This window comes from Vipera ursinii (assembly GCF_947247035.1).
Source record: "Vipera ursinii genome assembly, chromosome: Z".
NCBI classification, from domain to species: Eukaryota; Metazoa; Chordata; class Lepidosauria; order Squamata; family Viperidae; genus Vipera; species Vipera ursinii.
The window spans coordinates 126,532,395-126,543,207 of record NC_139517.1 but is presented as its reverse complement, the minus strand read 5'-3'; the positions used below and the strand labels follow the sequence as shown (position 1 = coordinate 126,543,207).

Below are 10,813 nucleotides of genomic sequence, written 5' to 3'. Positions count from 1 at the left end.
CTGCTGGATCAACTCCCATAGTCCTTATCCTACACTAACTGTGGATGTCCAAGAGATGTGGAAGCCCACCACTGCAAAATGGAGAATGATGTTCTCCTGACTCAATCATTCTGCGCACCTTGAATGATGACTTTAGACTTGGCGATGTCCGTCCCAAGGTCACACGTGTACCAACCGGCGTCATCTTTGCAGAGGTCTCGGATGGTGAGTCCCAGGGTCTTCCCAGACTGCAGCATCTCATATTTGTCTCCTGGGATCAATTCTGCCTCTTCCTTCTTCCACACCGGTTTCACTTTCGGTTTCGAAACTGCACATTCCAGTGTGATAGTGCTTCGTTCCTCGGCAACCACATCGTCCAGAGATTTCATGAAGACGGCTGGCTTCTCTAAAGGAGATGGAGACGAAGCCATTACATTGGTCAGGATGACATCAGTAATCTTGATCAAAGATCCTCGGTAGAATTGCATGGATTGGGAGACAATTCAACAGAGTTTGCAAAAATGTTGTCAATTTCTTTAAAAGGAAATTGCTCTGAGCTCTCTGGAAATTACAATAATTTCTTTAAATAAAGTTTGCTGCAACTGGTTATATTGACTAATGAGACGAAGTGATAAAGATATTTTAGTACAGGTAGCTCTCAATTTATGACAACAATTTAGCCTACATTTTCATTGCTGAGATATTTGTTAAGAGAATTTTGCCCCGTTTTGCCATAGTTGTTAAGTGAAACATTGCAGTTGCTCAATTAATCACACAGCGGTTAAATGAATCCGGCATTGACTTTGTTCATCAGAAGGCTGCAAAAGGGGATCAAACGACCCTGGGACACTGCAACTGTCATAAATATTTTACTGACAGTTCAAAGTTAGATTGGCACTGCAAAAAGTAACTGCTGACCGTTTTCACATTTACGACCACTGCAGCATCTCCATGGTCATGTGATTAAAATTCAGATGTTTGGCAGCTGACTCCTATTTATGACAGTTGCAGTGACCTAGAGTTATGTGATCCCCTTTTGCCACTTTCTGACAAGCAGAATCAATGGGCAAGCCAGATGCACTTGACAACTGCGTTATTAACATCTACAGTGATTCTCTTATTAACTGGGGCAAGTAACGTCATCAAATGGGCCAAAATTCACTTCACAAATGTTTCGCTTAGCAACGGAAACTTGGAACTCAGTTGTGGTCGTAAGTCAAGGACTACCCGTAGTATATGTATGCATATCGGCATATTTACAGACGTGTGTGCACGTGTGCAGACACATACACACACAGAGTGATTTAAATAGATAAGAGGCCATCCAGAGGACTGGAAAGCCAGGTGTCACTTGGCATTTTTAGTTCTTCAGAACATCTCTAGATGGGGAAGAAGGTTAAAAAAAAAAAGCATGGAGAAGGGGCAGCGTGATGGGCCTGAGAAGCAGAGATTGACACCAAGGTTGTCACTAGAACAACAACCAGGCCATAAACAACTGCCCAATCAAGGAACTACTGACTCTAGAGGGGATAGGCACGGCACACATCTAATAAATAAACAAACATGGAGAAACAATCAAAGAGTAAACAACAGCTTAGTCAAGGACCAGCTAACCAACACTGATAGGGCAAGCCAGTTGAATAAATAAACAGAGAATAAACCCCTCGCTCTTCAAGCACTGCTATTACATAGTTGGGTAATGAGATGTCTTCAAGAAAACAACCAAAGTCAGAGAGCACCAAGAACCCCACAGTCCTTCTCTTACTCCTCTTACTCCTCCTCCTTCTTCTGCCCTTCCTCCTCCTCCTCCACTCTGCAAACCCCACACCATTCTAACACTGATGATATTACCTAGTTGAGTAACAAAACATCTTCAAGAAAACAACCAAGCTCAGAGAGCATTGAGGACCCCATAGTCTGTCTCCTTCTCCTCTCTTCCTCCTCCTCCTCTTCTTCCGGTTCTCCTCCACCTCCTCCTCCTCTCCACAAACCCTACTCCCTTCTAGCACTGATGATGTTACCTAATTGGGTCATGAAACGTCTTCAAGGAAACAACCATGCTCAGAAAGCACCAAGGGCCCCAACTGCCTGAAGCTCTCCAGTGGCTTTGAGGTGTGCCCATGGATTTCATCTGCCAAGATGGAAACAGGATATCTCAAGGCCACCAAGCTACCTCCTCAGACCTCAGAAATGCCGGTAGAAGTAGAGACTCACCTTTCACCTTCAGCCGGATGCTCTCAGAGATTTTCTTCTGAACCTTGATGGTCACTGTCCCGCTGTCTTCTGGCGTGACGTGCTTCAGCGTCAGGCTGTGGGACTTCCCTAAATGCTTTATCTCATTGAAGTTGTTGGGGAAGAGATGAGTGTCATTGAGAAACCATTCGACATCCTCACAATCTTCAGACAACTCACAGGAGAAGGTGGCCGAGCTCTCTTCGTCAACCTCCACATCCTGCAGATGTTTGCTGATCTCCACTTTGCGCTCTGTGGCAAGGAAGGAAAAGTCAAGAAGACATTGCTCCATTCTGCACACCACCTTGGTCACTGCTTCCACATGTTGTAACACACATAGAGCCAGTTTGGTCCTATGGTTAAGGCACCAGGCTAGAAAGCAGGAGACCATGAGTTCAAGTTCCAGCTTAGCCATGAAAGTCAGCTAATTGACTTTGGGACAATCACCAGGAGACCCTGAGTTTTAATCCCACTTTAGGCATAAAAAACAGCTGTGTGACTTTGGGCCAATCAGCAGGAGATGGTGAATTCTAGTCCCATCTTAGGCATGAAAGCAAGCTGTGTGACTTTGGGTTCATCACCAGGAGACAGAGTTCTAGGCATGAAAAACCAGGTGGGTAGTCTTGGGCCAATCACCAGGAGTTGGTGAGTTCTAGTCCCACCTTAGGCATGAAAGCCAGCAGAGAGACTTTGGGCCAATCACCAGGAGGGTGATTGTTCCAAATCCTGCCTTAGCCATAAAAGCCAACTGGGTGACTTTGGGCCAATCACTAAGAGATGGTGAGTTCTAGTCCAACTAACATGAAGCCAGCTTGGTGACTTTGGGCCAATTACTGGGAAACTGTGAATTCTAGTCTGGCTGGATGATTTTGAGCCAGTCCCCAGAAGACAGTGAGTTCTAGTCCACCCCTTTTGGTCTCCTACATAAGGACAATCCTGAAAGGTCTCATCCCATCAACCTACCCAAAACGGTCAACGTGGCTTTTGTCTCTGCACTTCCGGCTTTGCATCGATAGACACCTGAATCCCCGACAGTCAATCTCAGGATTTTGAGCTCCGCTGTGAACTTCTCTCTCTTCATCTTAAATTTCTCAGAAGATTCCAACAAAGTGTGGTTCCTGTACCACTCAACCTCCTTTGGGGATGGCTTGAAGTCGCAAGAGAGGACCACTGAATGGGTTTCCAGGACTGTCCTGTCTTCTAGAGGTCTGGTGAAGATCACTGGAATATCTACAGAGAGAAAGTGAAGAAGGTCACCTTCGAAACCAAGAAGACTCATGTGAAGACTGAATTAGACCGTGAATCATTCTCTTCCAACTAAATAATCATTGTGGTTCCTCAAAAGCTCCCTAATTTTATGAACTCGGCACCTCCAAACGTTTTCCAGCTACAATTCCCAGAATTTCACCCAGTTTGAGCATGCCATGCAGGTTCATAATTTGAGGAAATTATTTCCCCATTTGTGTAGTTGCATCCGTTCTCTACGAATCTTGTGGTGCACAGTTTTGGAGTGGATTTCTTTTTATCTTTTTCTGTTGCTCCTCCTGTGGTTTCAAAGAGGTGCATCTTCCAAATGTTGAAAAATCCTTGAAATTACCCATGGAAAACTTTGCCTAGTTGATGTTCATCTGAAGGGTTACCATCACTAATACTTTCCAGTTTGGTCAAACAAATAAAATTTTTGTTTCCAAAATTTTGATACTGCTTCATTGTCAAATATTTTCCCAAATCATATCTGAATTAAGTCTATCAATTCTACTGATACAAGAGAATCTTTGTAGCTAAGGTTTAAACCGTGGGATCCTTGGTGTGACTGGACCAGAAGACCTTCAAGTTCATGTCCAACTTTATTACAGATAGTTCTTGACTTACAACAGTTCACTTAGTGACAGATTATTTTTCACCCTGATGACCATTGCAGCATACCCATGATCATGTGATCAAAATTCGAATTGCTTGGCAACTGACTCATATTTATGATAGTTACAGTGTCCTGGGGGTCACATGATCTTCTTTTGCTACTTTCTGACAAGCAAAGTCAGAAGAGGAAGCGAGATTCACTTAACAACCTCATTACTAATTTAACCACTGCAGCGATACACTTAACAGGAAAGGTCATAAAATGGGGCAAAATTCACTTAACAAATGTCTTGCTTAGCAACAGAAATTTTGGGCTCGGTTTTGGTCATAAGTCGAGGGTTACCTGTGTTCTACACTATTCTGTTTCTCTATATTCTATTGTACCCTCTATATTCTGTTCTGTTCTGATTTGTTCTGTTCTATTCTGTTCCGTTCCATTCTAAATAAGCATACAGGTCTAACCACTACCACCACCCTCACAGTTCTTCCGTGGCTGTTTCAAACTTGGGGGGGGGGGTGTCTTCCACCTTACCTTTGACCACTAGATCAGCCAAGGATTTGGACTTGCCAATGGCAAATTGGATAGTGCCTGTCATGTCCACATTGGTCTTCCTCAAGATCAGCCGGTGGATTTTCCCCTCTTGTTCTATGATGACATTTGGGCCATTTTGTAGCACTTCTCCACGGAGGGACCATTTGGGGGGCTTCACTGACTGGATGGAGATTTCGCACTCAAAGCGGGCTTCAGCTGGTTCCATCACCTCCACATCTCTCAGCTCCTTCACAATGTTGATGGTTTGTTCTGAAGAGAAATAATGGAAGACAAAGTCAATCGCTAGCTCATCACCGCTGGAGTTTGGGGACTCGGTCACCCCCAAGCCCTTCAAGTCACCATTGTTGACAGGAAGAGCTTTCTAAGAGGTAGTCCTCGATTTATGACCATTCATTTAGTGACCATTCCAAGTTACAACGGCGCTGAAAAAAGTGGCTTATAACCGTTTTTCCACTTATGACCATGGCAGTAAGCCCCATGGTCAGGTGATTAAGATTCAGAGGCTTGGCAACTGGCATGCATTTATGACGGTTGCTGTGTCTCAGGGTAATATGATCCCCACTTTTGACCTTCTGACAAGCAAAGTCAAGGGGAAATGCATCTGCTGTCAACAAATGCCCCCCCCCCTCAGATTCCTGTGTTGCAATAGCAACAGCACTTAGACTTATATGCCACTTCACCGTGCTTTACAGCCCTCTCTAAGCGTCAGCATGTTGCACCCACCCTCCAACAATCTGGGTCCTCATTTTACCCACCTCAGAAGGATGGAGGGCTAAGTCAACCTTGAGCCAGTGAGGATTGGACTTCTGGCAGTGACCAGTAAATTAACCTGCAACACTGCATTCTAACCACTGCGCCACCACAGCTGAGTGTCCCTTTTCACCCAATATTTTTTGGGGGAAAATTGATATTTCAGGTAGTCCTTCACTTACAACAGTTTGTTTAGTTACTGTTCCAAGTTACAACGGCAGTGAAAAAAGTGACTTAGGACCATTTTTCACCCTTATGACCGTTGCAGCATCCCCACAGTCATGTGATCAAATTTCAAACGTTTGGCCACTGACTCATATTTATGACAGTTGCAGTGTCCCAGGGTCTTGTGATCCCCTTTTGTGAACCTTCAGACAAGCAAAGTCAATGGAGAAGCCAGATCCATTTAACAACCGTGTGATTAACTTAACAGCTGCAACCATCCAATTAACAGTTGTGGCAAGAAAGGTCGTAAAATGGGGCAAAACTCACTTAGCAACTGTCTTGCTTAGCAATGGAAACTTTGGGCTCAATTGTTGCCGTAAGGCCAGTACTACCTGGCCTTACAACAATTGTCGTACAATTGTACAAAGGAAGAAGAGGATGTACCTTCCACATAGAACTGAGCGCTGCTCTTATCATCCACGGCATCACAGGTGTAAATCCCTTCGTCCTCAAACGCGGTCTCATTGATGATAAGTTTCCGGTAGATCCCATCGCTCACCATCTCATACTTCTGGCCAGGGTGGAGTTCTCGGTCCCCCTTGAACCACTTAACAATAGCATTTGGACGAGAAACTTGGCATTCCATAAAACCTCGGTGTCTTTCGATGGCGATCTTCACCCGGAGGGGTTTAATGATCTTGACCGGTAGTTCTAAAGAAGGAGAACAGAAGTTAGTGATGTATCTTTGCAGGAAATTCAATGTGGATAATACAGGTACTCCTCGACTTATGACCATTCGTTTAGTGATTGTTCGAAGTTACAGTGGCACTGAAAAAAGTGACATGACCATTTTTCATACTTACAATCGTTGCCGCATCCCCATGGCCACATGATCAAAATTCAGATGCTTGGCAACTGTCTCATATTTTTGACCGCTGCAGTGTCCCTGGGTCACATGATCCCCTTTTGCAACCTTCTGCCAAGCAAAGTCAATGAGGAAGCCCGATTCACTTAACAACCGTGCGACCAACTTAACAATGTCAATGATTCACCTAACAAGTATAGCCAGAATGGATGTAAAATGAGGCAAAACCTCCTTACCAATGGAAATTTGGGGCTTAACTGTGGTCGTGAGTCAAGGACTATCTGTAGCTAGTTTGAGGATATGCTTTCTGGGGAAAAATTGAATTCGCTAAATTATGAAGTGATTCCTTACCTTTGACTTTAAGCTGAGCTCGTGATTCTGCAGCTTCGGCCACAAATTTTATTTCTGCAGAATCCTGCAACACCACACTGCGGTAAACCAGCGTGTGACTTTTCCCTGCAGACAAAAAGACAGTCTCCAAGTTACAAATCATCCATGATTCATCCATCAAACAAGTAAACATCATCCACATTAAGACAAAAGCTTGCCACTCTCTTTAGCAGAACCATCTCCCCATTTAAGGAACAGCCAAACTAGCAGAATAACAGAGTTGGAAGAGACCTTGGTGGTCTTCTAGTCCAACCCCCCTGTTCAAGCATATCATTTCAGACAGGTGGCTGTCCAATCTCTTCTTGAAAACCTCCAGTAATGGAACACCCAAAACGGAATAACGGAATAGCAGAATAACAGAAAAATAGAATAACAGAATTGGAAGGAACTTTGAAGGTCTTCTTGTCCAACCTTCTTCTCAGACCTTAGACTAGGGGTCCTCATCACCTGGTCTGTGGACCGGGACCAGGCCATCGCATGCCAGAAACCGGTCTGTGCAAAGATGCAAAGCCCCATCCACGGGATGCAGGCAATACATGAAACCGTGCCCCCTCCGGTCCACAGAAAAAAACCTCTCTCAATGGAACCAGCCCCTGGTGCCCAAAAGGTTGGGGCCCTAGACCTGGGGTCAGCAACCTGAAACAGTGAAAGAGCCACTCTGAACCGGTTCCCTCACAAAAGGAAAAACTGGGAGCCGCAAAAAATGTGTGCGCATGTGCGTACATGCGCACATGCGCAGAACAGGGTTCGACTGAAGAGTGGAGCCAAGGCGAGATATGCACCTACCCTGCATATTTGAATTGATTGGTTGAACTTTTTTAGTCCCACTTTTTGTGGGGGGGAACTACACATAGCAGAGGACTGGGAGCCGCAGGAGATGGCTGAAAGAGCCGCATGTGGCTCTGGAGCCGCAGGTTGCAGACCTGTGCCCTAGACCATTCCAGATAAATAACTGCCCTAGTGTCAGGACCCACCCCAAACCACGTCTTAGGAAAACAAAAACTCTTGGAGTCAGTTCTAGTCCAAAAGGAATCTTTACTAGGACATGCTTGGTTGTGGGAATACAAGACAGGACTTAGTATTGTTTTACAAATTGAAAATTTATAAAGGGTACCCGGTTCAACCCCCCTTCCCTCACCCCCATTTGGTCAGCCCCCATCCTTCTACTTCGTGTCATCCCTTTTGTGGGGGAAAAAGGAACTTTGAATCTTTATGGTTATTGCCTTCTTCCTCTCCAGAATTTAAAGAAGACACAGGCCAGATGCCTTCTTCCCTAACCCTCCCTTTTGTTCCCCCAGTTCAAAAGGTTCCCTTGGTCTTTGAAATAACCTAAGGCAGGCTGAATCCACATCCTCTCCTCCTTCCTTGGGAGATGGCAGAATCCATAGGGGGGGATAATGTTTTAAACATACATTTATGAATGTGATATAAATGGATTCTGACACCTAGACCATTCCGGACAAATGACTGTCCAGTCTCTTCTTAAAAGTCTCCTAAGCAGCAAGGAAGAAGAGGATGATGATTATTGCTCCTTGCTTCTCTGGGGATGATAGGTAAGGAGATAGAAAGGATCCTTGAGCATTATTGGTGGTGACTGCTGCCATTATACAGGTAGTCCTCAACTTATAATAGTTCATTTAGTGACTGTTTGAACTTATAACAGCATTGGAAAAAGTGACATGACCCATTTTCACACTTACGACCATTTCAGCATCCCGATGCTCACATGATCACAATTCAGACACTTGTCAACTGACTTATATTTATGATGGGTTGCAGAGTCATGGGTCATGTATTCACCTTATGTGACCTTCTGACAAACAAGTTCAATGGGGAAGCCAGATTCACTTAACAACTTGTGCCTAACAACTGCAGTGGTTCAATTTACAACTGTGGCAAGACAGGTTGTAAATTGGGACAAAACTCACTTAACAAATGTCTCAGTTAGCAAGAGAAATTTGGGGCTCAATTGTGATCATAAGTCCAGGACTACCTGTCCTGCATCTCTGTGTTGTTATTATTGCTTGTTGCATATCAGCCAGATGCTCAGACTGGATTTGGTCTTTCTGTCCACTTCCCAAAAACCTGAGATAGGCAGATGTGAATATTTGGTAGGGGTTCAAGGTCCCATCACAGATTGTAAGCTGTTCCAAATCAAGCTGCCTTCTGCAATTGACTGATAGGGACTTTATCAATGGCAATGATACATTATTAATGTTGGTTGCACCGTCAACCAGATGTCCAGATTGGATTTGGTCTTTTGTCTACCTTTTGAGACCTTCCCAAGGGCGGGGGTAGGCAGATATTGTCAAAATTCTCATCATAGCATGGAAGCGGTTCTGAATAAAGGTGACTTTTTCCAACTGACTTATGAGGATTTTGTCAATGGCCATTAGTCAATTGCAAAAGGCGACTTGAGTTGGAATAGTTTACATCTTGCAATGAGACCTTTAGCATCATCAAAGATAAGCATCCTATTATTATTATGGGTCATGAAACCCATGACCAAGGGTACCACAGGAAGAGAAACCCAGATAAGCAGGGATTAACCCCAGACAATCAAGCAGAAAACAATACCTTAATCAAGGCACCACCAAAATCACGCTTCCACCAACAATGGCAAAGCAAGCTACTGTATACAATTAGGGAGAAAACCTACACTCCTTCACACTGAGGATGTTACCCAGTTGGGTCATGAAATGTCTGCAAGGAAACTATCGAGCTCAGATAGCACAAAGGATCCCACACAAAGATAAGGATGGATTGACCCCAGACAAACAATCAAGCAGAAAACAATATCCTAATCAAGAAGCTACCAAGAAAAAAACAAAACACCCCACCAGGGGAAACTGTATATAAAAAGGGAGCAAACCTCATATTCCTTCATATGGATGATGTTACCTAGTTGGGCCACGAAATATCTGCAAGCAAGCATCCAAGCTCAGACAGCATCAAGGACTCCACAGAAAAGAAATCCAAATAAACAGGGATTAACCCCAGACAAAAAAATTAGGCAGAAATCAACACCAAGAAAAAAAAACTACATCCAACCAACACTGTTCTCTTTATCTACGGCAAGCAGCTGTACATAAGAAGGGAAAAAACTCCACACTCCCTCACAAGGATGATGTTATCTAGTTGGGTGGTGTGATGTTTGCAAGCAAACAACCAGAGTCCATCAGGTTTCAATTCTCTTCTTCCTACCTTCCTGACGTAGTTTGATGTTCTCTCCAGTCCTGATTTTGTTTTCGTTACTGAACCACTGGGTTTGGACGTCATCATGCGAAATCTCACACAGGAAAGAAGCACTTTCTTTTTCGCTCACTTCAACATCTTCCAACGGTTTTACAATCTTGATGTCCCGGGCTAAAAAAAAATCAAAATGAGACATTTTTGTTTAAGATTAAGGTTTCTGTGTTCCTTGCAGTCATTAATGTGTGTTGGGGAATTATCCGCACTTTTATTTTGTATATTAGCAGGGGGGGGGGAAATCCCCAGGGGAATAGTAAGGAGAGGATCTTGAGGTTCAGTGTTGTGATTCAGGGTCAGCCTGTGGGTTCGGCAGTTGGGTCGGAGGACTCAGAGGAGGAGGGGGGTGTTGAAGAGCTTGCTGAGGGGGTTGAAGATCTTGCTGATGAGAGTCCTCAGCCAGGCCCCTCCCACTTGGTCACCACGGAGACCCAGCTGTGTGAGCCTGACAGCGTGGATGAAGATGACCCACAGCTGGCCCTGTTCAAGGACGCCCGACGCAGGAGGCAGTCAATTAGGAGTAAACAGAGGAAGGCAATGGGGCTTCTCGGAAGGAGGCAGAGAGAAGCCACGCCCTGAACTCTATATAAGGGGAATGTGTGGGGAGGGCTGGTTTGCTGAAGGCAACCGCTTGGATAGTTCGTGTTTCTTAAAGCTCCTGTTTCTTGGTTCGTGTCTTGTTTGTTTTTGTAGCTATAAATTTGGCAGGCGTAATTCCAGCCTCTTGCCGTTTGTAAAGGGGTTGTCCCTGCCTTTTCTGCAGGGCCGGT

General features: G+C 44.5%; 1 protein-coding gene across 9 annotated transcripts in view; it reads right to left on the bottom strand.

The window, feature by feature from the left end:
* The window catches only part of OBSCN (obscurin, cytoskeletal calmodulin and titin-interacting RhoGEF), a 236,520-nt gene that overhangs the window by 165,590 nt on the left and 60,117 nt on the right, over positions 1-10,813 (bottom strand). For all 9 annotated transcript variants that reach the window (XR_014494163.1, XM_083376954.1, XM_083376957.1 and 6 more), the window contains exons 27-33: positions 9,999-10,160; positions 6,756-6,860; positions 5,984-6,250; positions 4,604-4,873; positions 3,175-3,441; positions 2,194-2,463; positions 119-385 (exon numbers count right to left, since the gene is read on the bottom strand). Coding sequence is in view for 8 of the 9 variants with exons in the window: in XM_083376954.1 (XP_083233080.1) it covers positions 119-385; positions 2,194-2,463; positions 3,175-3,441; positions 4,604-4,873; positions 5,984-6,250; positions 6,756-6,860; positions 9,999-10,160 (1,608 nt within the window). In the remaining variant the exon portion in view is untranslated. The remainder of the gene's footprint in view (positions 1-118; positions 386-2,193; positions 2,464-3,174; positions 3,442-4,603; positions 4,874-5,983; positions 6,251-6,755; positions 6,861-9,998; positions 10,161-10,813) is intronic.